We start from the raw sequence: 27,678 nt of genomic DNA on the forward strand, positions 1-27,678 counted from the left end.
TGTTCATTCAAAAATAATGGTCCCAAGATTCTGGCATTAGCATTTAGCTCAAAACATCACCGTGCGTAAGTAAAGCGTCACAGAGCTGTAAGCATGGCTGTGGACTCTTAAGCTGCTTCCACACTGCCACACGTCAACTGTCTTGACTTCAGCCAACCTGCAACAGCATTCCCCAACAAAGCAAAGTGTATTAACAGTGAACATCAGTGGCGAAAGCGATAGTTAGTCTGTAGCTGCATACTGTAGCAAGACAACAGAAATCACTAAAATTACCAAAGATTTTTACATATTTCTACAGTTTACCAGTTATCTTAATAAATGTTACCCGGGCCTGGTTTTTCTTCTGGTTGTATAAAGGCATAGACACACCAAACCAGAGAACTAGCTGCAACAAAGCAGACTGTGTTGTCCCCTGAAGTTGCACATGAACACACTGCAAAGACAACAACCGACAATCAACAAGTTCTGCACCTGCATGAAACGAGATACCCTTCCACACCAGCAGATGGCAGTAGTCTGTAATTGTCGATCAAATTGGGAAACCAGAAGATTGTCTTGACGCCAGTTACCACATTAAAAACACAATCCAATGTTGAAAGAAAACAGCATATTTACCGTGCGCCAATGAACAACATCACAAACCATCAAGAAACGTTCCCGCTAAAGAGCTAAATGACTTAAGAAAAACAAATTTACCTTATATACTAAGTTTGTTTTGATCTCATTCTCTCTTGACTTATGCTCTTTGTTGACTTTCCTTGCTTCCATTTCTCTTTTCCTGCGCTGAGCTGAACTGCCATTTAGGGTGATTTAATTCTTGTTGAGCTCTGCTGTCTGTGACGCTGGTTCGACATGCTGACTCTGTGGAAAGAAAGTAGACGAGGGCCAATAGACAAACCGGAGTGACTAGAGCAACAGACACTCATTGACGGCCCAACATTGACCAACGGCCATTTGTTGGCTTGGTGTGTCAACTGTCCTGACAGCTGCCTACCTGTAAAAGCGTTCCCCAAAAAAAACAAAACATTTTTAAATGCCGTCCTTAGCTGTGATGAGAGGCAGGTGCTGTGATGAACATTATTTGCAGAAGTGCAAGATAGCTTGTAGCTGTATACTGTAGAAAGACAATAGAAAAAAATGAAAATACCAAAAATTTCAACATAGTTTTACATTTAATAGTTATGTGAAGTTTGGTAGAAATGTTATTCCAGGTCCAGTTTTTCTTCTGGTTGTCCAAGTTTCTAGCACTGTAAGTCCGGTTATTTAGATGCCAACATTATCAGCACCCCCATCTTGTCCTCTTTCTGCTCCACTGATACCCGCTATTTGGGCAACCGCCAGAAATTCAACTCGGTAAAGTCTGAGCAGCAGAGCATAATCTGTGCATGTTCATGTGGGCGGCAACTGCTTCATACCTCTACTGCTGTGTTCGCAACCGCTTTCTCTCTGCCGCCTTCCCCCCATTGAAATGACTGGAGGCGGCAGGTAACTGCACGGTAGTGTTAAAGCCCCTTGAGTCTTGTTTTCACAGACTTCTGTAATACCTCTAACCTTCGATTGCTGTGTGCTGTTTTGTTCTGTGATGTCTTATTTGCCCTAACACCTTCTTCTCTTGTCTTCCATCTAGGGTCCTACTGGGAAGCCAGGTTTGCCAGGAATGCCAGGAGCTGATGGTCCACCAGTGAGTTTATTTACCACACACCCAAAGAAATGCTCTGTCTCCTGTTCTGTGTTTTTAAAATGCAAATTATAATTGCCCTAACTGTTAGAAACAACATTTTCGAAGTAGTACATCACAATTTAATGTAAAAACACTTCACACTCAAAACACGCAGACATAATAATGTGGCTGAAACATATGTGCGATACAACACATTAACACAGCTGTGTAACAGTGGAACAACCCGCCCACACACATGCAAACACTCTCTTCCCATCTTTGCACAAGGAGACACCTGCGCTATCGGCAGGTGTGTCTCAGAAGGCACCAGGTGGCACCTAAGAGAGACGGAGACGAGAGAGAGCTGTGAGATATGAATAACTGTAGCGAAGGAGAAACACACACATAGACGTGTAGAAAATGAGGGATTTGTTTAAAGACAGGAGAGAGATGGAGGAGGAGAGGAGAGCGAACACAATACAGTGTCTCCTGGTCTTTCAATGGGTTTCATAGGCTTTTTAGAATAGAAATAGCTCTCAATCCACACACTGAGCTTTTTTTATTCATCCATTTGTTGCCTCTTCCATCAACTACAGTATATTCTCTCTCTCAGTCTCAGTGCTCCCTCCTTGTCCCTCATTTCTGTCCTCACTAGTATCTATTTCCTTCTCCATCTTTTCACGTCACTAAAAACCCATAAGAGGCTCTGAGGAGCTGCTTTGTCTCATGAGAAGGCAATCAGTTTCCTTCCATTTTCTTTTCTTTTTACCGGTCGTCCATATTAGATGTGTGTTTTTGTGTCGTCTACATTGTGCGTTTGTACGCACACATATACATTATGTGCATGATGTATTGTGATGTCCAAAACCGCAGTATTGGCTTTTAGAGCCCAGTAATAGCCGGTAATGCCCTTTATAACACTTGTGTGTAAAGGTTAAAAATCCCAAATGAGATTGAACCTTAAAGGCCCTTATTTCAATTTTCCATTTTGATACGTCCTCCCACAGTTTAACAACTCAATCCCTTAGTTATACGGGGTGTTGTAGTATTTATGGTGGTAATTATCCTGAAATGAGATGCAATAATATTTCTCTTAATAATTCACAGGGTCACCCCGGAAAGGAGGGGCCTCCCGGAGAGAAAGGGCACATGGTAAGTTTCATTTCTGTCTCTGCTTCTCTTACTTTTGAGGCTTGCATTTGTGCTTTTCTGAAATTATTTAAGCTTTTTTTTAAGTTTCATTCCCTCCCTTTGTCCTAGATCAGATTCATTTGCATAAAACATTTTGCATTAATGCAGATAACATTAGCAGTGTGGGTGCATGTGTGTGCTGTAATTGTGTGTGCTACAAGCTCACGTTAAAAATCTCTCTCCCCAGGGCCCTGCTGGCCCTCAAGGACCCATTGGTTACCCCGGTCCCCGAGGCGTGAAGGTGAGATGATTATCAAGCACTAATAAATTCATTTGTGATATCATCAGGTAGGGATACACTGCAATTAACAATTGTTATGGGCTAATAGTTGCCCATTATCTAATTAAAATGCCTCTGAAGAAAAATCTGTCTTATTATTTTCAAGGTTTGTCCAACAACCAAGTGTGAATTCATAAAAAGCTTTTGTTTAACTAGTAAAAAGCCCTAGTTTGCTGCTAAATTATCTTCCTTTAAACGAGAAACTCTCTAAACGGCCTCTGCTTTTGTCACAGAGACATAAAAACTATCTCAGTGAGGCAAAGCTTAAGACAGAAAAGTCATCTTTTCAGATCTTATATCACTATGCTCACATAAGGTGGTGCTAAGGTTAGTTGCAAAGGCCGGTGATGGCTCAAGGCGCATGGCCTTGTCTTCAGTAGCTGAGAAAACCAAGACAAAAGAAATCCCATCAAATAAAATTTTTGCAAGAAGACTTGATTGATCCAATCATTAAAACTTCCACTGAGACTGGGGATCACACAAGAGGCTTGACTTCTGGCTAAAAGTCCCCTAGTTACATGGCTGAATTCTGACGTGTCTGCACTCTCTGGGAAGATGAGATGAACGGTCAAGAAAAGTAGTTGTGAGGATTTCAAACCCTTGATTTGCATATTTGGATAGAAAGAAGCAAGAAAAAAACATAATCCAACATATCCTTAATACAGCAGTTTGTACTTTGTGCTTAGCATGAAATTTTGTAGGTAAGGTACGGGCAAACAAAGTTATGTAGGTTGGGTTTAGGAAAAGAACCATGGTTAGGCATCATTACGTTAAGTACTAAATGTAAAGTTACGTAGTTTACGTTTAGGCAAATAAACTAATGCAGGTTGGGTTTAGGAAATGTATCATGTTTGGGCATTGTCATGTTATGCACCTTATGCAGTGTAGCAAGTAGGTTAGTGCATGGTTGGACATTATCACATTATGTAACGTAACGTACTTAGATAAAGTTACCTAGGTTAATTTAGGAATGTTTAGTTACTTAGGTTAGGTTAAGCAGACGAATCAAGCATGGGCATTGTCATTTTAAGTACAGTTACAGTATGTAAAGTTATAATTATATTTATTATATTATTTATTTATCATATTATTTGCACTATGGGCATGGAGAGAAACACAATTTCAATTCCTGTATGTTTAACAAGATTTAGTCAAGTAAATTAACACAGGTTGGGTTCGGGAAAAGAACCATAGTTGGGACTTGTCATGTTAAGTATTAACGTAAAGTTCTGTAGGTTAGGTGTTGGAAAGAAAGGTTCATGATGACAATGTAACAAAAACATAATTCAAAGTTAACTTTGTTTTACAAGGCACAAAAACTCCTCTCCATCGGGAAAGTCCTGTGTTTGTTTGACCCATCCACTACCCCAACCGGCGTCCTAATGCAGACTTTTGCTATTTATACTACTTGCCTCTTTACTCCTGTCAGCACGTTGTTCTCGTGATCACAGTCTTCGGAAATTCCATGGGTTGTATACAAATTACTCGTTAATGATCACGTGGGTTATCTACAAATCCTGGTTCCGTCCTTCTCGTAGACGTACAGACAGTGAATAAGAACAGACTAAATCATCATGTTGGTGGTCAATATCTTCTTGGCTCATGCTGAGACTGAATGCTCTACGATTCAACCCCTCCTGTTTGCCCAGCATGCACCCTGTCAGCCTGTAACACCTGTCTGTTCTTGCATCACAGGGAGCGGACGGTGTCCGTGGTCTTAAAGGACATAAGGGTGAAAAGGTAAGAGAGCTACGACTTATTGGCTGAGAAAGTGCCTGTGTGAAAGGAAGAGAAATTTTCATATTTGGATGAATTATACTTAACAGGTGGTGATCTTGCATGAAATATTTCATGCTAATCATAATCTCAGTGATATGCTGTAAAATTGATGCTGGTACAGAAGAAAGAAAAGGGCTATCAAGAGTTTCTATGGCAACAGGGGATCTTGCCAAGACTGTGCATCTGTGTGTGTGTGTGTGTGTGTGTGTGTGTGTGCTTGTCTTTGAGTGTGTGTCTCTGTATGAATAACACAAATGCTTTCAACATCTGTATTATCCCATTATTTCTCCTTCATTACATCGACACCTCTTTGTCTCCTTTATTCTCTTGCAAGGGAGAAGATGGATTCCCCGGCTTCAAGGGAGATATGGGTATCAAGGGCGACAGGGTAAGGCTTTTTTGTTTGTATTGCACTCAGCAGTACATGTCAGTCATATCGCAAGTGCCGCAAACAACATTCAAATGAATTAAACTAATTAGACAACTGTAAATTCTGCACTCAAAATAGCATTTGGGGGTTTAGTTTTGTTGGGGATGACCTCTATCTGAACTAAGTGAAAGTCTGAGCCACTCCTGAGATGTTAGCCTTGTATGGCCTAAACCTCTGTGACTACTGTAGAATTGTGGGTAATGAGCAAGCATAAGGTGTTGCTCCTATTGCCAGCTGTTTGTGTCTGTGCGTGTGTTTACTTGAGCAGTTTCCAATTCCTTTTCTCTTTCTTTTGCCACTCTCCAGTCAGTCCTAACCCCGACAACTTAGAGAAAGAAGTGCACGTTTGACAGGTGTACCCGGGAACAACTTCCTCCTCCAAACTGCATTAGGGATTTACAATGTCAAGTAGTCGGAAAACACTCTTTTTAGACTGAGAAACATAACTCGCCCCAACCCGTACTTCAAACATCAATCCCCCCAATCCCTGACCAGGCTGTCTATAACTGAGTACAGAAAGGAAGGAGAAATCAATGGCACTCTAAACCCCTTCAAACCCGAGAGAGAGAGACATGGGGCTCCAGCCTGTTCGCCTCTGGAGATGTAGCAGATCCAGATGAAAGCATGGATTTGAGGAGGCCCTCTGTTCTGGAGGAGACACACATGGACTTGAATCTAAATGACTCATTTTTAAGCATGCCTATGAAAAGTGTGCGTGTTTGTGTGTGAGAGCTCAATTTAGAGTGTTCGCTTTGATGAGCTTGGAAGTGTGAGTCAAGTACAGTTTGCTTGATGCCGTTTTATGTGTACATGAGTGGGAGCGTGCGCGCACACTCGCTCGCTTGTGCAACTCGACACAAGCCTTTAACTATAGATACCTTTCACACACCACTGGGTCTCCGCTGCAGTGACTGGTTGTCAGAGCAAGTTTGTACTCTGTCATTTTGTGGGTGTCCTGCTAGAAGGGGAGCACGCTTACAGAGAGGCGCAATAATAGGATCGCTAACTGTTTTGAGAAGGAAAGGCAGCAAGGGAAACAGTTTTACATGATTCTTTACGCAACTTTACACTAATAACAGTTTTGAAGGGGTGACTTGACTTACCTGGAATATATGGACTTTTCTGGTTTACAAGAAAAAAGTTAAGTTGCACACGACATGACAATACTTCATATACTGGAAGACTTAACATGTCTCTGCTGCTAATGCCCCTGATAAGGTTTCAAATTTTAAAGTATAACATCTGTATTTTTCAACCTGGACACTATTTTCCCTTGTTTTTGTGTTAAACTGACCAATGGAGACAATGACTGCTACTGACAGGCTCAGATAGTTATTATAAGTACCTGACAATATTATGGAAAGTATCCCTACAGACATGGACCTTTCTGTTAAAGAGTACAATCCTTTTCGTTTAGCCAGAAACACCATCAAAATTGCTATCGCCAAACCAGTCATTTTATTAAATTATTATAATACACACTTAATTCAAAGTTGACAGAAAAAAAAATAACTCACAAAAATCGTCTTGGATTTTCTTTTCACTGTTCCAGCAATTACTAACTTTAATTAATTTTGGTTGAAATAAACCTTAAATTCACTCAATAAGTTGTGAAAAAAATGCTCGCTCTATACACGCTAAAATCACTATTTATTCAAATGGAGTCTGGGGGGTTTTGTGATGGCAATTTCAGGACTGTTTCTTGTTAAACAAAAAAATATTACTCTTTAGCACAGATGTCTTTCTCTGTAGGCAACTTTTCTAAAATGTTGTCATACAGAATAACAGAATAACAACCTGAGCTTGTCAGTGGGAAAAAAAGCACTTTCAGTGGACGTAAATTGAAAGTGTGAACATGTCCTCTTGCAGCCTGTTTTGCAGCTGCTAGAGTAGCAGTCTTGCTCAATACTGGACCAGTGTCAAAAACTGTTGTCTCCCTAAGTCACCTAGACACAAAATGGGAAAATAGAGTTCAGGTTGAAAAATACTTAAGTTACCCTTGAGTATGTCTCCATAACATTAAATATTCAGGACTAAGTAAGCAACCATCAAATCTGATTTAGAAAAAAATACACCCAAAGTTATTATTATTATGAGTAAAATTAACAGAACCCAATTGACTGACAGTTGCCTGTCAACATGAGCAAAAATGCCACAACTATTTAGATTTTGTTTCAGATATTGCTAAATCCTGATTTCCAACAGATCCCGCCCTCTTCAACCTTGTGAGAAAATGAGAGACGGAAACCAAATTAAGAAATCTCTTTGGTGAAATCACTTAAACTTGTATTCATTTCTCTTAATAAGCAGCTGATTGAGAATATTATTTTTTTGAGCCATTAAAGGCAGATTAATATTCTAGTTGAAACGAGATGACAGTAATGAGAAAATCTGATACTGGGTTTCACACTGTTAAACTGATGTAATGCGCCAAGAAAGGCAGGCATGGACAAACAAAAGGCAGGGAAGAATAAAACTTTTAATTTATTATAAAAAACTGAGGTATTAAAATAAACAAAAAAACATTTTATTATAAATTCTAAGTATGTGTTCAGAGCTAATGCTAACAGTGGATCTAGTGCATCATGTGATATTTGTGCTTCCTTCGTTTCCAGGGAGAGCTTGGACCAGCAGGACCCAGAGGAGAAGACGGTCCAGAGGGACCAAAGGGTCGCTCAGGTCTCCCAGGAGATGCCGGTCCTCTCGGCCCAAGTGGTGAGAAGGTAAGCTCCTTTTGCCATTTTGGCCTCCATAACCCTGATATCCCATAGTTGTCTGCTGCCTCCATTTTACCCTGACTGATGAAACTGAAGAAAATTCATAGTTGTAATTTTGTATCATCAGTCATATTTGATCTGGGATGATAGCGCCGCATGGCTTAACAAGGCAAATAGTTTTTCCGATCGTTCTCCTCTGAGCAGCAACCGATTTTTCATTGTTGCTGCTCTTGAAGCAGCTGGGAGCATAAAATGGATTCAGTTTTTAACATGCTTTATTGTTAAATTGAACACTGGGGAAGCTCTTGCCCACAATACCTCACATTTTTGTGGTCTCTTATTGGTCTTTTACTAAAGCCCTAAACATTGGACTGAACAGTTGTAGATCATCATTGGGGCTGTGCTAACAAACTTGTGCACCATCTGATTTTGCGAGTCATTAGCCAAAGCCGGAGGGAACGCTGTGGTTATATTCCACAGTAACCACGGTGCATGTGTTTTTTATCCCTAAAGCTCAGAGTGCTTGTTCTGGATCTGAGCTGTATTTGCATTATGGCGGTGTCACTGCATTGTAAATGTAGACATGGGTCTGTGTCTGGATCACACATGAGCTAACAGCTGAGTCATTTTCATATTTGATAGAAGCGTGCACAGCAGCCAAAATGTCACCATTCAAACACTGAGCTGCTTCTATTAATGCTGCTGTGTTCAGTAGGTGCTTGTATTTTAATGTAGTTTTGCTACCAGAATAACACTACTGTTCTGTTCTAATGCAGTCCAGTACAGTCTGCTTGGCTGGAAAGATACTCATTAGGAGATCAACATTGTTTTTCAGTGATGATTTTCTTATTTTTGCATCACTGATAACCCATAAAAATGTTTATATATTTAAAAATAATATATTATATGTTATATTTATATTGTATTTCTAATGTTGAAAGATATATTATGTACATTAATACCAAGTATCTCATATATTTAATGTATGCTTCAAAAGCATCAGGTAATTATCAGGGAATTATATGATGTGTTAACCAAGCAGGAAAAAAAATAAGTTGTATGATGTCTTTATCGCCCAGGAGAGTGCTTTGTGAAATTTGAAAAAATAGTCACGGTGATGTCATCAGGGTGTTTAGAAAGACAAAAAGCCCCAAAAATAATCTTTAAAAAAAAAGGGAAAAAAGGAACACCCCTCAGCCTTGCTTCTAGTTTTTCCCAGTGGCTACTCGCAGTTTGCAGAGAAAAACAAAACAAACAAACTGTGTGCCCCATTTTTCTCATAGACCACCATTATAAAAGAGATGTCTGTTAAACTGTCATCTCGAACTGAAAACTAGGGCAATTACGCCTCTTTCTATTATGAGTTTTTAATACATGGAGGTTTTATATTTGTAAATCTTTCCTCAAACTGAGAAAAGAGCAGTGCTCAAACTTTCAGGTGGTGCCCACTAAAGAAACACTACTGTACATATTCAGTGGATCACAAAGTAAAGCCAGCAGCAAGAAACTTCTTTTGGCATACACACCAGACGAGCAACTCTCATTGGACTGAATAAACACCATTTTGGCATCTGGTATCCAGATCTAATAATATATCCATCATTAAGAAGGACAAGCTGTTGAATTGCAATATAGGAAGTGTAGGATCCAGCTTTTTGGAACTTGACCCATGCTAGAGACACAATGTCTGGTCCAGTACCCATAGTACCATAATACTTAGTACGCCAGTAAAAGATTCATTATTTGCCAATACATAATATGTCAAATGCGTATGCCAAAAATACAAGGATGCTCTACTGCATCCATTTGGATTATACAGCATGCAAGCAGGCAAATGTCCTGGCTATTCTTACCCACAATTCTCAGCTCAGCTGAAGATACATCACATTGACTTAGATGCAAACAGATGACATCTCATTGACATCCATCCAAAACTGTAATGACAGATGACAGTGCATTGAATTGACTAATGAATATTCGATTAGTAATAATAGGAATATTAATTGTTAAAGTGAACAGAATAATTGTAAAGATAACCAGCAACAAAAGGACATAACAATGAAAATAACAAAGACTGAGAAACGGGTAATTTCACTGTTGTGAAGGCTATATGTTAAAATCGACAATTAATGCAGTAAATGCTTAAATATTTAAATTACATAGATTGCAAAGTAACAACATCAGAGCTCTCTGGGCTGATTTATTTCTCTGGCAAGCTCAGCGAATGGCTTTTTGTTTTATCTCCAAGGTAATGAAATTTGTGAGCAAGAGGGTCAAAGTTCAATGTGATGAAAAAATAGTATGTCATGATTGTGTGCATACTGCATATAACACTAATTACTTTATAAAAGCGGCTGCAGGACCTACTAAAAGTGAAAAGAAAAATTCAGAACGCACTGTAAATTTCTCACTCTCTTCTGAATCAAATTTGACCATTGTTTTTTTTCAGATGAGTCTCTAATGAGTTTCCCAGCTGGGAGTGCAATACTAAAAAGCTCAAGTGGATCTAATCAAATGTGCCTTTTCTTGTTTACAGGGTAAACTTGGAGTTCCAGGATTACCAGGATACCCAGGAAGACAAGGACTAAAGGTAATTTTGCGCATATGTATGTATTGTTTAACAACATCGTCATAAGTTCCCTAATATCAGTAACTCAGAACCATATTAAATCACAATTTATTCATCCAAAGTGTCACAACACACATGCATGTCTCTGTGCATATTTAAAACATAATAAAAAATTCATACATGTGCATGTGAAGGCTGCTCTGCCGAACTTTTGATGGCTCATCCTTTAGCCTCTCCGAGGCAAAGCCGCCGCCTGACAAGTGGACATGCTTGAAGCTCCCTGATCAAAGAGCCGGGGATTTGAATATGCCTTTTGGTGCCAGCCTTCAGCTCCTAATATGACAACAATAAACCATTGCTGTTATTTATGGCGCACCCTATCTCTTGTTGCATTTAATATTCTAGGCCTAACTCCGGGAATGAACAAGGGGTATAATATTTAAAGTTTGTCTCTCAAATGATTAATTACTCTCTCTGTCTCACACAGGGATCTCAAGGTTTCCAAGGTTTCCCTGGCGCCAACGGAGAGAAAGGAGCTCGGGTATGTCAGATAGTCTTCTTATTATTCTTCTCATTCCTACAAGGGCCTGGATCAATACCGGCACAGCACTGCAGACAGGCTCCTGTCCCGTCTCCAGATTTATCAAGCTAGAGGAAGTTGCATGGCTCTAAAATAAAGATTTTTACCAAGGACAGAAAGACAATTGCATTCCCTCGTCTTTACCACTTACACAACTCATTTCCAACCAGCAAAAGCATTGTTTATCACTTTGTGGTACTTGAGCAATGTTTCATTTTCTTTGTTTAAGGGACGGGCCATTAGCTTCCCTACAAGAGTAATGGTTTGCCACCACGAGTGGAGCAAAGGCACATAAAGCTTTTCATCTTCACAAAACATTTGTGATGTTTATGGGACAGAGTTCGCAGACAGAGAGGAAGCACAGTGCCATTAACACAGTTTCACAGCACTTTATTGAAGCTTAAAAGCCACACAAAAGATATAATTGTTTTTCTCATTAAACTTTAATGCAGGCACTGTAATTGTAGCTTTCAAATCATTACATTGTGTGTTACTGTTTATTAGAGTGTCCAATTTTGAGGTAGTAAGGAATCTAATAAGTGATGATAGATATTGTTGGTCATTTCTAAACAGAAGATTACTAATTCATGATAAAAGATGATCTCCTGAATTGCCCAATTCTGTTGAAATGTGTTTGCAAATGCTACTGTCTGCTGGCATTAGATTGAAGACGCAGCTTCTTAATTATGTGACTCCTTTGATCATTGTGTGTGTCCTCCGTGTCCACAGGGAACAGCAGGAAAGCCTGGCCCACGCGGACAGAGGGGACCGACGGTAAGTCTTACTCAGCAGACTCGTGCTTGTATACAGATGGCAAGCTTGGCACTCAAGTAAAAATGGAGGTTCCACCTGGGCACGCTCGGGGGGGAACCTACACTGTCACATTTTTAGGTCACACACATCTCTCAGGACCCTTTCTACGATTTTAATCACTTTGTCTTTGTCCCCCAGGGCCCACGAGGAGAGAGGGGACCAAGAGGACCAACCGGAAAAGCTGGACCAAAGGTGCGTAAATATTTTTTACCACCACTTTCTTGCATGTATTGTGGTACAAGTTCTTTCTTAACTTCTTTTTTTGTCTCCTCAGGGTAACTCAGGAAATGACGGCCCACCAGGACCTCCTGGTGAGAGGGTATGTACCGTCACACTGTCATCAAGGTTCATTTATTCCCAAAACATGCAGAGTCAGCTGATTACTGACCAGGAATCATTTATTGTTTGTTTCAGGGTCTGCCAGGGCCTCAGGGACCAACAGGTTTCCCAGGACCAAAGGGCCCTCCTGTGAGTCCAAAATAATACACCACCCAAACACACAATGTTCACAAACCCATCATACCTTGTCCTTTGTCGTTCTTTACACTTCCATTCATAGATTTGTGTGTATGTTTTAGGGACCTGCAGGGAAAGACGGACTGCCTGGACATCCTGGACAGAGAGGAGAGACTGTGAGTGAACTAGTTTATTACTCAGCTCTTCATCTGTATTCAACAGTCGCATGTAATGTAATTCTGTTTTTTTTTTCTTCTGTAATGAACAGGGTTTCCAAGGCAAGACTGGCCCTCCCGGCCCCCCAGGCGTGGTTGGACCTCAGGTGAGTCACAGTCGCTGACCATCCTGCTCTGTTGCTCCCTTACATGTATGATCAGTATTCAGTAATACAGCAGGCATAATTACATCTCGTCTGGTCCATCATCGACCTGATGTCCTCTTCCTCACATAAAACAGTAAAATAAAGCATGTTCTATTCATTAACGCATGGTCAAAAACAAAGTCTAATTTCAAAAAGGTAGACTTCACAACATTTCCAAGAGCAGTGTCATCCTGTCCTCATTTGTCATGCCCACCAAACTGCCCTACAGCACCATAATAATGATAATAATACATTGGATTTATATAGCGCCTTTCTTGAACTCAAGGTCGCTTTACAAACAAAAAACAAAAAACAAAAAGAAGGCGGGGGGTAGGAATAGCCTATAGCTATGGTGCACAGTTTAGCCTGCACTCTAACAGAAATATTATAAGTAATATTGTCAACATGTTTACTACTATACACCGCTCAAAACACACTGAAACTGTTACGTTAACCTAAATACAATAAGAGCCCATATTTTATGTCATATACCAATGTAGACGATTTTACCAAGTATAAAACGTGATCAAGTGGTTCTTACGAGTAAATATTAACAACCCTCTCCCAAATTAAAAAACTATAGAGTGCTAAAACTGTGCAATGTCATTAATTATAACATCTGGAGCTGATCCATGGGCAATAATAGTGTGAAAGATGTTATAGATGTTAATTCTGACTTTGAGAAAGATTAGTTCTTTTCCTAAAATATTGATTGAACTTTTCTAAACCATGGAAATAACATACTGGTAATCTTAAATAAGGCTTTAAAGCTGAAAAAATTAAATCTATATTTGTATTCATCTCAAAATGATTTAAATGTTCACTCTGGGGTGAATTTACAAAAGGATTGTGCAGCTTTTACACCCACAAAACCTGCACTAATTCTCAAAGCAAAGGTGAAATAACTGCACTAGCAGCTTGGTGCTCCTTTGCCGTTTGCTTGTATTTCATTAGATATTATGCATACATTTGGCACAAAATTGACTTCTTTCTATGCAAACAAGTCTCATTGCAAAAAACAGTCCAATTCATAAAGATTGGTTCTAATAGCTCATTGCAGTGGAACTATTAGTGACTGCAGAGGGTTGGTGGTAACTGAAAGTGTTCTTAAGAGTTATCATGTCCAGTGTTTGGGTTAACACAATACTGTTATCACATTACATTGTTCTGTAACGCAGTAATGTAATGCATTAGTGTTCCTAAATCCAGTGATCACATTTCAGTTACTTATCAAAAAATGATGCAATTACTTGCATTACAGAAGTTCTTTAAAAATCATGAAATGTGGCAACAACAGTGACGCTGAAGTGCACCTGTAAAGAGGCTCTTCAGCCTGGGCCAACGAGAAAAAAGACATTTGACAAACCATTGAGAGAATTCCAATAAACTACACATGATAAACACATCAAATAAGCTAGAATAACCTAACATAAAACCAAGGTTTTGGTGAGCGAGCAATTCAAGTAAGTTTGTTTGGCCCATTAAATGCAGTTCATATGCAATTTAAATGTGTTTTTTGTTGTTGTTTTGTTTTATTTGTCATCATTATTTAATGGTGTTAGAAAGACTAGTCTTTCATTTTATTAAGGCCTGCTGATTTATTATTTTGAGGCAATATCTGTGTGAGGCAGTGATAGGAAGACCTACCTCTTTTGTTTTTATCAATACAGTTTTATTGTGAGGCAGTAATTGCCTGCAGCAGTGCTGTCTTGTTTCTCCTGAGCCTTGTTGATATGTGAGCATATGTAAGGTTTAACATTATATTGTTAACTTAGCAATTACCTGACAATGCATCTCGCCGTGATGTCGGGGAGTAACGCAAAAGCCATGTGACAGGTAGTGTAATTAATTACTTTCTGCCGGGAGCTATACAGTATAGAAATGTATTCCTTTTTTTCAGTTATGTGTAATACATTTGTTTTTTTGAGAAACGATTCGAACACTGGTCACGCCCAACACTGACCCAAATAACGTTTTCTCTTCATCACGTTTAAATTCCTTGCCCGAAGCAATGCCTCTGCACCTCATCCATCAGGACCTGTAACCTCGCAACCCCAAAATTTCAGTTTTCTTTTTCTCTCTGCTGTTGCTCTGCCTACTGTGTCCTCAGCACAAAGGCAACATTTATACTTCACCACTCTGATAATTGCAATCAGTTGCAAAAAATGTTTTTCTTTTAAGTTGTAGAGGCACCAACACAGAAACCTGTAGGTGATGATTAAGATGCACACTAGTAAAGCCACCAAAACACTCATTTTGTCTTTCCAACAAAAAAATGGATTTATCCTCAAACCTATATCTCACGAGCCATGACTTAAGTGTTGTTTATCCTCTTTCATATTAGCATTGGGCTCTTCATCCATTATGCATAAGCGTTTAACAGACTTTCCCTCCCAGCCGCTCTGCTAATGCCAGCTGAGAACATTGATGATAACGGAGCTGTATGTGGCCTTAATGACTAGTAGGCCTCCCACACAGCAAATGCTCAGCTTCTCCACGCTGTGTTTTGTAATAGATGGAGAAATTGTAACATCTTTTTTTTTTTTATTGACTAGCTGATTTTGCTCACGATGTTAGTGTAGTTTCTCTTCTTCACACCTCCTCTGCAACTGGGTGATAGAGCTATAGTGATTTTATTTTTGTTTTTTGAATACAATCGCAGGGGCCAACAGGTGAGACTGGACCAATGGGAGATCGGGGTCATCCTGGACCCCCAGGCCCACCTGGTGAGCAGGGTCTTCCTGGAGCTGCAGGGAAGGAAGGAGCCAAGGTAAATCCTGAAGTGCTATTTATCAGCATAACACATGCCAGTAATAATACTGTCCTCATCCAATCATAAGTGTTTGTTTTAATAGATGATTTAAGTGCACCTAAATTTGGAACATACAGTCATACAGTATGATAACACTGTGTTTACAGAATTAATTGCATTGTGCTTTGACCTACAGGGTGACCCTGGTCCTGCTGGCCCAGCTGGTAAGGATGGCCCCCCTGGGCAAAGAGGTTTCCCCGGAGAAAGAGGTCTGCCTGGCCCTGTGGTTAGTATTCCCTTCTGCTCAGTACAAAAGCATCTCACAAATTCAGTATCTCCCACAGCTTGGTTATTGCATAATAGTTCTGGGCTATTAAATCGCTGTAAGACGGTGGTTTAACTTCAAGAATCAGACATGATATCACATCCCTGAGTGGGCTTCAGAAGAAGAACAGTGTGCTCTAGGCTGTTTATTTTTTTAATTTTTTATTCTATTCTAACTCGACAAAGTCATGTCCTGGTAGTTATGCAATTCACACTGTTTTTTTTACTGCAAACTTGTTAGAAAGAAATCAATGGCAGGAACAGCTTTTTTAGTTTAACTCAAGGATGCAGAAATTTTGCAGCACACCTGTTCCTCTGTAAAATAAATGATGTTCGCTGCAGTTTTTGTAAATCACTGTTCTCCCCGGCTGCTCTCAGCCTCCACTTTGGGGACCATAGGAGGTTTTCCATCTCACGCTGAGCCTGTTTGAAGATAGCGAGTCCACTGTGAGGCAGGATGTGTGCTTCCCCCAACAGATGTGTTTGTCTCTGAAGCCTTCATTTTCTTTTGTTTTGCAGGGGGCTCACGGCCTGAAAGGGAATGAAGGACCTCACGGCCCACCTGGCCCTGCTGTGAGTACAGTTTACTGCAGCCGCATCTCATTTTGTCACTCTTATACTCTCACTCTGGCTCTCACCTTTCCTGTTCTGTCTCCATCTCTGGGAATTGTCCTCATAGCAAAGTTCCCACCCTCACTTGTTCCATGCGCTTATATAATATAATGATATGCACAGTTTGCTACTTACATAAGAGGTCTGACCTATTTGGTAGATGTGCCTGATGTTATGATTTCGTTCCAGTGTTAACACGTTGATGTCTTTGATTTTCACTGTGCTGTGGTGCTGTAGGGTTCTCCTGGTGAGCGTGGTCCTGCTGGCCCTGCCGGACCTACAGGTCTCCCCGGACGTCCGGGACCTCAGGGACCCCCAGGCCCCGCTGGAGAGAAAGGTGGACCGGTAAGAACATCAGATTACAGAATTTGTTGCAACACAGAAAAAAAATAGCAAATTTTATAGATTAATCAATTGAAACTTGAGCAAATTGACTTGATTTCTTTCAAAAACATGGGAAGAGGGTGATGACTAATTTAACAAGAAATGGCCCCAAAATTTACAAGGAATTTGTAAAAAGTTACAAGAAAATTACCTGAAAATAAGCACAAAAAGAAAAGTAAAAAACAAAAAAAGACCCCAAAAAAGTGATGAAAATTAAAAATATAACATATATATATTCTATAACATTATTTTAAATATAGTATTAAGAGAGTTGTAAATAACATTCGTTCTGGGGAGTGTGACTTGTTGCCTGAGATAGTCGAACTGTGAAATGTTAACTGAATTTGTGTTTATAGAGATCTTGAGGGTGGCGGGTGCAGGGTCGCCACAGGAGGGAGGGATTATATGATGAGCAGCTATATGATTATCAAAAATGCTAATTTATTTGTTTACTAATGATTAAAATGTAAACACAAAGCATGGGATATATATTTGTACACTGCCATGAAAAAGCAACAAAAAAAATCACAAAAAAAGAGAATTATAAATATAGTTTCTGGACATTTTCCCACTTTTTTTGGTAATATCTAATAATTTCCAAATCTTTTTCTTGTCACCTTTGACTATTTTTTTGCAGTTTGCAGGACATTTCTTGCCAAGTTACTCATTCTATTTTTTCCATGTTTTTCTTTAAAGAAATCAAACCAATTTTCTCAGGTTTCAGAGTTTTTAGTGCTGGTGAGAGGTCTGAATGCAGCACAAAACTGATGTCGATCCAGGTGTTAAAGGTTTAAGCATGGTTTCGTTTTGTTAAAAAATATATATTTTAGGGAGAGAAAGGACCTCAAGGCCCAGCTGGAAGAGATGGTATTCAGGGACCTGTGGGTCTGCCAGGACCTGGAGGACCTCCTGGACCACCTGGAGAGGACGGAGACAAGGTTAGTTACTTTTCTTTTTTTGGTGCCCACAAAAAGAGAAAAATGATGAAATCCAATAAAGCTGCACTCAAGCTTTCACACACTATTATACAGCACATGCACACTCACCAGCCTACAGGGACACTGAACTTTACAGTTGAGATCTAAGTCAGATATCCTCTTGTCTCTCTCCCTGTGACCTTAAACGCTCTGGGGGGAATTTGTCTGACAGAGTTTGCATCGATTAACAGATCTTTAAAAGGCGAACCTGCCTTGCTGCAGCTTTGTACTCCCCTCTACAAACAGACAGAGGAGAGGGACAAATTTTGCGGCAATGACAGAATGTGTGAAAGTGACCCCTTTAGTATTGAGCAACTCCTCATCCCCTCCAAAAACATTTGCAGGAAGATCAGCCACGGAGATACTCAGAGGATAATCTCTTATCCTTTGAAGAATGCCTCAGTTCTTAACCGGCCTTACACTGGTCCCCACGGTGCGGACGGACACAGAGAATACAGAGGGTATTTGCCATGCAGATAAAAAGGATCTCTCAAGCTAATGTTTACACACATTCAGACACTTTCTCATTATAAGTCCTGTCCATGGGGAATGAACAACTCCAAGGCCTTTATTTTAAGACTAATACTGCCTCACAAAGAACATTGTCTGACTCAAACCCAAAAGTAAATGCCTTTGGCTTTGGCAGATATTAACATTATTTCTCCAAACACCCACAGCATGAGGAGGCTTTGAAAGAATGGTGCAAGGTTCCTCACTATGGGAATGCTGGTGCAAACAGGTTGAGACGGGACTAATTATCTATTCTGTTTTGGCTGCTAGTAGCGCCACTGACTCAGCCGTCACAATAAGCCCCCCTCAGATGTGAACTATATTTGTCACCATTTGTCAGAGAAGAAGAGATATAATTGAAATATCCATAGACAGATCTCTAAATAAAGATTAATAAGGCGGGATACAGTTGAGTGTAGGTTTTCATTGTGCTTTGATATGTCAATTTCTGTTCTGTTTGATGATAATTTAACATTATTCTTTGTCACATTTTTATCTCCCTCTGACTTGTGTATTACCTTGAGTTGAGAGATTTAGCTGTCCTCGTTTCACAATGTGATCGTGTCATTCCACAGGGAGAGCTTGGAGAGCCAGGCCAGAAAGGAGGCAAGGGCGACAAAGGAGAACATGTAAGTTGTTTATTTATAGCGATCATAAATACATTATTTATTATCATTTTACCACCTGAAATTTTACCATTTCACCTTTTTTACTGCAAATATATGGATTTTAAAAAGTTTTGTGTTGATTGTCCTTTCAATGTGTGCCCTCTTCTCTGCAGGGTCCACCTGGTCCCACCGGACCTCAAGGACCCGTTGGAGCACCCGGTCCTGCTGTAAGTGTATAGTTTGTAATGGGTGTTATCATCTTTGGTATCTGTTAGGCCAACAGTACTACCAACCTCCTGATTTTCACCCTTTTATCCGTTGCATCGTGCAGGGTTTAGATGGTGAGCCCGGTCCCAGAGGGCAGCAGGGTCTGTTTGGTCAGAAAGGAGACGAAGGATCAAGAGGATTCCCCGGACCTCCAGGTCCAGTCGGGCTGCAGGTGCGGACTGCAATAATACCTATAAACTTTGGTCATTCATGTATCATTAAGAAGCACTGAGACAATGTGATTTAACCCTCTACACACTTCTCAGGGCTTGCCTGGTCCACCTGGTGAGAAAGGTGAAACTGGAGACGTTGGTCAGATGGTAAGTGTGTATGTGTGCATATATTAGTGACTGTGGTATCATTCAATACATCATGTTACATAAGCATGCAGATTTAATGTCTTTACTAATTATACTCTCTTCTGTGTAGGGTCCACCCGGTCCCCCTGGTCCCAGAGGCCCCTCAGGACCCCCTGGAGCTGATGGCCCTCAGGGACCTCCTGGTGGCATTGGAAACCCTGGTGCTGTTGGAGAAAAGGTAAACCTCTCAAGGCTAGGCTACTGTAAAACTACATATCTGCAAGGCTCCCATGGTTATGAAAAACCTGGAAAAGTTATGGAATTTCACATTCAGGTTTTTCAGGCCTGGAAAAGTCATTAGTTAGTAGAGTTAGTAAAAAGCATTGAAAGTTTTGGGCTAGTCATGGAATTTTGTTGTGTGTGATGACATTGTAATCTTCAGTAGATAACCTTCTATGTGATGGTACATAACAGCAAATTTATTTTCTGTAGCTGATGATGTAATGTAATATGTGTCGGTGTGATGTTTCATTCACCATCACGTACGTTTCTTCATGTTCTCTCCGCATTCGGTCTCTCTCCCTCCATGTTTGCCAGCTACCTGGAATTATGTTTGGATAGAGTTTGAATTGGATATGTTTTATATACGCCAGGCAAGTGGAACCCCCCAAAAAAGTATATTGTGGTTACTTGAGAAGTCATGGAAATATTTTGAAATTTTGTCAATGAAAATGCGTGGGAACCCTATGTCTGGAAAATTCTATCATATAGGTCTTCTGCTCAGTTGTAGCAAATTGGTTCTAAAGTGCACCCCAAATAATTTTCAAAGTCAAAGCCCCTGCATTAAAATTTCATGTTAAAATGATATTTGGTAGGCAGATGTCTGGTTTAAGAGTGGAGGTGTGCAGCTGAAGTTGTGTTTAAACAGTCTAAGTGGCATAATGCAAGTAGCATAATTTTTTAAATCTTTCTTGGCAAGAAATGTGGTTAATTACATCTTCTTTAGTTTGTTGTAAATGTAAACACAGGCGTTCTCCAAAGTCACATAAACTCCTTTCAGTTATGCTGTTTTCATTTGATACTAATTATATCAATTCTGAAGGCAATTAAGTAAATGGACAATATAATCACTCAAGTAAACAATAAAATAGGCAGACAGTAAACTCATATTTTGTTTTACTGAAAAATTGCGCCCTAACCTCACAGGTATTTGTCTACAAAAACTAATTTTTGCACATAATTACAAAGGAACTATGATTAAATTGTTTTCTGGAACAGTATTTCATCTGAAAAAGGAACATCAACCACCCATGGAAATATTGTATTTGCTATGTTACGTAGTCAGATTTGTCGTGTTGTTTATTTGTTTTTTGGGACTCAGCTCCCAGACAAAAGCAGTTGTCGCTTGCTGTTGTGATTGGCCGCCATGGAAGTCCAGTCAACCTGCTGAAATGTATTCCTTCAGTTGACAATGTATTCATCGTGCTTCAGCCTCTTTGTTCCAGATGGTACCTCTGGTCCCGTTCCAGAGACACTCAGTGCCATGTCTCTCTAGATGGGAATTTTTAAGATGATGCAGTCTTTCCCAGAGAGGTAAACATCACAACAATGGTCCCCAGTGTGGGCTTAATGTTGTGTATCCTGGGCCACTGTGGCATCTGATCATGTGTTTTTCATTGGGATAGACGTCATTCCCTTTTTACCCGGTTGACTGGTTTTGGTATCACTTTGGAAGTGACAGATTTGGCAAGCTAGCAGTTTGTTTCAGTGTTATGTGGTAAAGACTGTGAATGATACCTCTTTAAAAGGCCTCTGCAACCATTAATATTTCCCATGTCTATTTATATGATACCCTTTTAAATGGGCCATGATCATTTCTTTCAGCGGCAGAATGACAGATGCACAGCGAATTTAACGGACGTGCTGCCTGTCCCCAGCAGAACTATCACTGGGGGGAGAAAGTATGAATAAATACTCAAAGCTCTGTACTTGCAAGATGATAAATGCATTATTAAAAGGAGGCTCTCATAAAAATCTCTTATTTGTTGCTGCTGTTTCATTATGAAAGGCCCGCTTTGGCAGCTTTTGCAGCCGCCGGACTGCAGCGCTTTGCACTTTTTCATCACTCTCTGTCCGTAGTGATGGTGTGATTTGTTTTATCTGGTTCAGTCAATAGAATCACCTTTTGCTCCTTTGTAATCTCCCTGAGGATGGCCTGTCCTTCTCCTGTGCAAACAAACACAGCTCTTCTTGGGCTAATCACTCTTTAGCTGATCTGGCATTTTATTGGCCAGCCCAAGGAGCTGGCAAGTGACTGAGCTCAGGCTTCTTTTTTTTGTGAACACATCCCACATATATCTGTGATGAGCAGCTGTCTTTTATGCCCTCGGATTCCCTGTCGTCAGCACATTTTAGCAGCCGTCCTGTGGTGGTTGTTGTAAGGATGCAGTCGAGGCCCATGCAGCATCGCATAAAGACCCAGCTCCTAATACAGGAAGGATCAGTCATGCTTTTAAACAGGCGTACCAACTGCTTAGAGTGGATTTCTTGACAGCAGCAAGAGAAGGTTTGGAGGACAGCCAGACGCTAATTTAGAGCATCAGCTGATGTTCACAATACAGAGCTGTTTTTCACGCTAGAGAGAATATGGACATGCTCATCATAACAGCTTGGCATTGGCTCTGCAGAGCTGTGCTACCGATAGGCGCCCTGTCTTCCGAACATGACACAAGCCAATACTTGTACCTTAAACCGGTGTTGCAGAGTGTATCTGCAGTAAACCCCAGCAGGGAGGACGGTAGCCTTATGTGACAGTGAGTAACGATAGTGCCCAGTGTATAGGTGAGTCAACAGGGCAACTATCCAATAAGGCACGGGGGAGAAGACAAGATGTATGGGCAGGGTCCAGCGAGAACAGTGAGGTCAGCGCCCTCCTGTGCTGCCTCCACCCAATCTGCCTGCACTTGATGGATTGAAATCTCTTGTGTCATCTCTTTCTGTCCCCATTTGGGTGACAAGGGCACTGGGACAGTGAGGGCTGCTGTAAATGATGAGTTTTTTAGAACCGTGTTGGATCAACAAATCACCTTTCTGATAATATATGTGTCTACCTCAAACTCTGATATCCCCTCCCACTTTCTCTCCCTCTCTCTCTCATCAGGGAGATGCTGGTGAAACAGGAGAGCCTGGACTTCAGGGAGAAGTTGGCCCTCCGGTGAGTTATTCAGTGCTGTCTTGCAAAGTACCAACAAAAAAAATGAAAGGACCAACAGTAATTTCAACACCAGCTGAATTATTGTTGATCAAAAAGTAGACTATAAATAGGTTTATATATAATGCCCATATAGTATAATGAGGCAGTTAGATTTTTATTTGAAGTTTCTCGTCATCTTGCACTTGTTTTCTAGTAGCATCTCTGAATTAGAATTACTAACACACTGCGCATTATTCCAGGGTCCAAGAGGAGAGCGAGGAGAAAAGGGAGAGGCCGGTCCAGCCGGTACAGCTGGGCCTCCTGGCCCTAAGGGTCCCCCTGGAGATGATGGTCCCAAAGGCAGCCCAGTAAGTCTTTTTCCACCTTCAACTTCAGAGAATACATTTTATTTTATAAAGCAATATACCCTCACCATCCATTGTGCTTCACACAAAGGACGACCACTGTGACCTTCAATGAAATGCCTTTTCTTAAAAGAAGTAATGCAACTTTCATTGATTTTCAGGGTCCAAGTGGTTTCCCCGGTGACCCTGGACCCCCTGGAGAGCCCGGTCCAGCTGTGCGTATGGCATGAGTGAATGAATTGTGTAATTAATTGTTTTTTTGATGCAATGCAGCATAACTGAGGCTCTATTCATTTCTCATGCAGGGGTTAGATGGTCCCCCTGGTGACAAGGGAGATGATGGAGAGCCTGGTCAAGCTGTGAGTATTGTGTCCCTTACCACAACTGTGGTGCCAAAAAGGAACTGTTGTATAAAAAATTCCAATTAAAATCACAAAATATATATTGATTTATTTTCATTTCATTAAAATTCAAATTAGGGTTCACCTGGACCCACTGGAGAGTCTGGTCCTTCTGGACCACCTGGAAAGAGAGTAAGTACTGTCTTGTGCTCTCTTGTCATTGCAAACTACAATCAATGTCAAAATGCTAAAATGTTCTGTTTTTGTATTCTACAATATTAATTTCTGTTGTCTTTTTTATGAATAGGGGCCCCCTGGAGCTGCAGGACCTGAGGGAAGACAGGGCGAGAAGGGAGCCAAGGTATTGCATCCAACAAATACAGATTTTCTGTTCACTTTGTACATCAACAATGGCAAGTCACCAACAAATGAGCAGCAATCTGATGGCTTGTGTGCATCCTGTTTCTGTGTGAAAGGGTGAGGCTGGTTTGGAAGGTCCCCAAGGAAAGACAGGTCCTGTTGGTCCTCAAGGATCACCTGGCAAGCCTGGCTCTGAAGGCCTCAGGGGTATCCCTGGCCCAGTTGTAAGTAAAGCGTTTCTTACCATCACACCAATTTATCACAGTCATATCTCGATGTCATGTTGTATTGTTAAAACTGCGTAGAGAGCAGGTATACACAAATTGTTTTCAATAAAATGCTGAATGGAGAGTGGCCCCGCTATTTATAGAAATGTGCTTTCTTACCAGCTGGAGGAAAAAACAATGTGTAATTGGTGTTTTTGTGCAGGGAGAGCAAGGTCTACCTGGTTCTCCAGGCCCAGACGGACCTCCTGGACCCATGGTGAGTAGACGTGACTCCTGGCCTTTGATCAGCAGTATCTCACATATTGTGTGTGATTGTGCTTTAACAGTTATATCTCACTCCAATGTGTTATCTCACAGGGTCCTCCTGGTTTACCCGGTTTGAAAGGAGACTCTGGTGTCAAAGGAGAGAAGGTGAGCCACCTGCCCAGCTGAATATCTGGATTGAGAGCATAAGCTTAACTGTGTGACTAATGGACCTATTTACCAACAGATTGATTAGTTCTGTTGTTTCCCTCCAGCCATCAAATCATTACCGCAACGATCAGAGGGTGTGCCAGATAGATGTATTATACGGCTAATGTTTGTGATGGTGTATTATTGACTGCGGTATTGATAATAAGCGTGCTGTTCACTATCCTCAGGGCCATCCGGGTCTTATTGGTCTCATCGGACCCCCAGGTGAACAGGGAGAAAAGGGTGACAGAGGTCTGCCTGGTCCTCCAGGGTCACAGGGATCCAAAGGAGACAATGTAAGAAAACAGAATTATGCTGGAGTCATGCTGAAAGGCCCACACATGCTCACACAGTCTATGTTTTTGTACCAAAAACATACTGCTGCAGAAGAGTATTTGTGCCAGTAATCAGCCCACTGAAAGTTATTGATTATCTATGTCTTATTTCAAATTTAGCACAAGCAAAATGAAGTCACCAGTGTTAATATACCTCACAGCACTGATTGATTCACTGTGTCTTCCTTCAGGGTATCGCTGGTCCTACAGGTCCACTCGGTCCCCTTGGTCCTCCTGGATTACCTGTAAGACTCATCATAAGTGTTGTACCGCAGCATTTGTGTAACTGAATAGCGTAAAGCCAATATTGATTTGTGTCACTTTGTGTCTTTAGGGTCCTCCTGGTCCCAAAGGAGCTAAAGGGTCATCGGTAAGTGTTTTAGTGCGAGCTGCATCAGAAACAGAAACAAGTATGAATCATGACACTCATTAAATCATTATAAGATCAATCACTGCTTTAATTTGTCATGCTCAGGGTCAAACTGGACCAAAGGGAGAGACTGGTGTTGCTGGACCTCCCGGCCCTCCTGTAAGTCAAAGACTTTTACCCTATCATCATTTCTTATCTTATCCCCAGTGTGACTCATTATCTCCAGACATTTACATAATCTCCCTCCTCATCCCCTGACTGGCATTTGTCTTTCTGCCTTTCATCTCTCCATCACAGGGCCCTCCCGGCGATGTCATCCACCCACTCCCCATCCAGTCCTCCATGAAGGGCAGAACTCGCAGGAACATCGACGCCAGCCAGATGCTAGATGACGCAGCCGTGGACGCCAACTACAAGGACTACGACGACGGCATGGAGGAAATCTTTGGCTCACTCAACTCTCTCAAGCTGGAGATCGAGCAGATGAAGCACCCGCTGGGCACACAGAGCAACCCCGCTCGTACCTGCAAGGACCTGCAGCTCTGCCACCCTGATTTCCCCGATGGTTTGTATTACACTCTATCCAAAATGAGGCATGAGGTCTATTGTCTAATCTTTCCTCGCTGCAGTTTTTAATTATGCTGCTGAAATGGCCGTTATCACACAGCAGCTCTCTAGAAATGTGGAAGGAAAGAAATGGGCCCCGGCCACACACTTTGCAGATATGAACTGTGTTGTGTAGCTGTTCGCTTCACTCTGAGAGCCACATCTAACCTCCTTTTCAGCCACATCTATGTGACACAGATACATTTCAAATAGCATCCCCCCCCAAATTATGAACTTAAAAGTCAAGGTTAGGTTGATGTTGGATAGAGGCTTAGAATGACAGAAAAACAGACCTATAATATGTCTTATTCAGTGTATGGTACAACTAGATCTATATAATCAATTGATTGGTCAATCGGCAAAAAATAATCATCGGCTAGTTTTTGCTGTTTATAAGGTTATTGTCCATAGAGCGTGAACTGCATACAGAAGATGTTTGTCAGCTTGCCCTTAAGGCTCATTTATACTCCCTATATGTACAAAAATAGATACATCTGCCCTCATACCTCAATGTGTCCTTTTGTTGGTATAGATACAGCCAATAGATGGCACTAGAGGGTGAAGTCAAAAGTTTCAGACAAAAACGAACAAGGTAACGATGGAGGAGATCACATCAGTGTAGCTTTTAACGGATGCAGTGTGGTAGACAGCGGAGGTCTACTCAGCCATTGTATTCATCCTGACTTGTGAATTCTTCTTACTTTTTTTAATCTATTGTGTATCATTAAATACTACCAGTTTATCCTAATCCGCCAATATTTAAATCTCTTCGTCATTCTCACTTTAAACATAATCTCCAGTGGTACTCATACCTATCTGTGAGCTTTCAGAAAACAGGCACAAATAAGGACGAAATTAAGGTGAAGAGACAGAAGGCTTGTCTCCTTATTGAGCATAAATTAGCCCTTACTTTTTTGGAGAAGAGGGCAGGAGCACAGATACGGAAGGCAAGGCAAGGCACGGCATCTTTATTTGTATATTTGTATATTTGTATTTCATACAACAGGGCAATTCAACGTGCTTTACAAAGCAAAAAGATATAAAAACATAATAAAGGATACAGATTTACAATAAAAGAGTAAAGAGATAAGATATAAAAGGTCAAAGTAATAGTGATAAAAATCAACATTAAAAATAGAAAAAGTGCTGACAGGAAACTAGACAATGTACTATTCTGGAGAAGTCAGCAGCAAAACTAATGTTAGTTTAAGTGTGCGCGCTAGTGCAAACAGTTTCACTGCTTTTCCTCGCTGCAAACAGCCCTTTCTGATGGGAAAGCTCTAAACAGCTTCAGTTCCCTCTCATCAAAGCCACCAGACTCCTTTAAGAAAAACAGAAATTTTAGCTCGATGAACACAGGAGCTTCTGGTCTACTGCTGCTTCAGTCAGTTACTTTGTGTTAGTGTGACTTTGGTGAATTCAAACCAACCCTTTGAAATACACAATAACAAACACCAACATCTACTGTAGGTAATACACTGATTATGAATAAGTACCTCACACAACCCCACTTCAAAAAATCCGAGCTATGCCTTTAATCATTGGACTCATTTTTTAAGCAAAAACGCCAAACTTTCCCCCATCCTAGCATGTTACTTGAGGGGATTTTCTACATTTCTTGCTGTCATGTGATAGTGAATAGGATATCTTGACACCCCCCCTCCCTCCCTCGGGGCTTAACATAATCCTTTTTGACCAAATGATAAATTGATTATTTGAGAAAATAACATGGATTTTTCCACAATGAAAATAATCATTATTTGCAGCTCAAGAATCAATCACCATTACGCACCACATTTTCAATATTTCAGCGGCTAATTCGTCACAGCTGCACAGCGCCCGCAATTGTTTACATATTA

The 27,678-nt window shown here is 40.7% G+C and overlaps 1 protein-coding gene across 2 annotated transcripts in view; it reads left to right on the plus strand.

The window, feature by feature from the left end:
- col5a1 (procollagen, type V, alpha 1) overlaps nt 1–27,678 on the plus strand; it is a 98,781-nt gene that overhangs the window by 60,186 nt on the left and 10,917 nt on the right. For both annotated transcript variants that reach the window (XM_042508953.2, XM_042508952.2), the window contains exons 25-62: nt 1,628–1,681; nt 2,768–2,812; nt 3,039–3,092; nt 4,827–4,871; nt 5,245–5,298; nt 7,956–8,063; nt 10,594–10,647; nt 11,114–11,167; nt 11,936–11,980; nt 12,158–12,211; nt 12,294–12,338; nt 12,434–12,487; nt 12,598–12,651; nt 12,744–12,797; nt 15,499–15,606; nt 15,785–15,874; nt 16,432–16,485; nt 16,762–16,869; nt 17,739–17,846; nt 18,971–19,024; nt 19,177–19,230; nt 19,335–19,442; nt 19,537–19,590; nt 19,700–19,807; nt 22,730–22,783; nt 23,023–23,130; nt 23,289–23,342; nt 23,433–23,486; nt 23,607–23,660; nt 23,776–23,829; nt 23,945–24,052; nt 24,258–24,311; nt 24,413–24,466; nt 24,697–24,804; nt 25,035–25,088; nt 25,178–25,213; nt 25,319–25,372; nt 25,511–25,778. In XM_042508953.2, coding sequence (XP_042364887.1) covers nt 1,628–1,681; nt 2,768–2,812; nt 3,039–3,092; nt 4,827–4,871; nt 5,245–5,298; nt 7,956–8,063; nt 10,594–10,647; nt 11,114–11,167; nt 11,936–11,980; nt 12,158–12,211; nt 12,294–12,338; nt 12,434–12,487; nt 12,598–12,651; nt 12,744–12,797; nt 15,499–15,606; nt 15,785–15,874; nt 16,432–16,485; nt 16,762–16,869; nt 17,739–17,846; nt 18,971–19,024; nt 19,177–19,230; nt 19,335–19,442; nt 19,537–19,590; nt 19,700–19,807; nt 22,730–22,783; nt 23,023–23,130; nt 23,289–23,342; nt 23,433–23,486; nt 23,607–23,660; nt 23,776–23,829; nt 23,945–24,052; nt 24,258–24,311; nt 24,413–24,466; nt 24,697–24,804; nt 25,035–25,088; nt 25,178–25,213; nt 25,319–25,372; nt 25,511–25,778 — 2,734 coding nt within the window. The remainder of the gene's footprint in view (nt 1–1,627; nt 1,682–2,767; nt 2,813–3,038; nt 3,093–4,826; nt 4,872–5,244; nt 5,299–7,955; nt 8,064–10,593; nt 10,648–11,113; nt 11,168–11,935; nt 11,981–12,157; nt 12,212–12,293; nt 12,339–12,433; nt 12,488–12,597; nt 12,652–12,743; nt 12,798–15,498; nt 15,607–15,784; nt 15,875–16,431; nt 16,486–16,761; nt 16,870–17,738; nt 17,847–18,970; nt 19,025–19,176; nt 19,231–19,334; nt 19,443–19,536; nt 19,591–19,699; nt 19,808–22,729; nt 22,784–23,022; nt 23,131–23,288; nt 23,343–23,432; nt 23,487–23,606; nt 23,661–23,775; nt 23,830–23,944; nt 24,053–24,257; nt 24,312–24,412; nt 24,467–24,696; nt 24,805–25,034; nt 25,089–25,177; nt 25,214–25,318; nt 25,373–25,510; nt 25,779–27,678) is intronic.

Source organism: Plectropomus leopardus, chromosome 20 (assembly GCF_026936395.1).
Source record: "Plectropomus leopardus strain MGB_pleo_1.0 chromosome 20, ASM2693639v1, whole genome shotgun sequence".
NCBI classification, from domain to species: Eukaryota; Metazoa; Chordata; class Actinopteri; order Perciformes; family Serranidae; genus Plectropomus; species Plectropomus leopardus.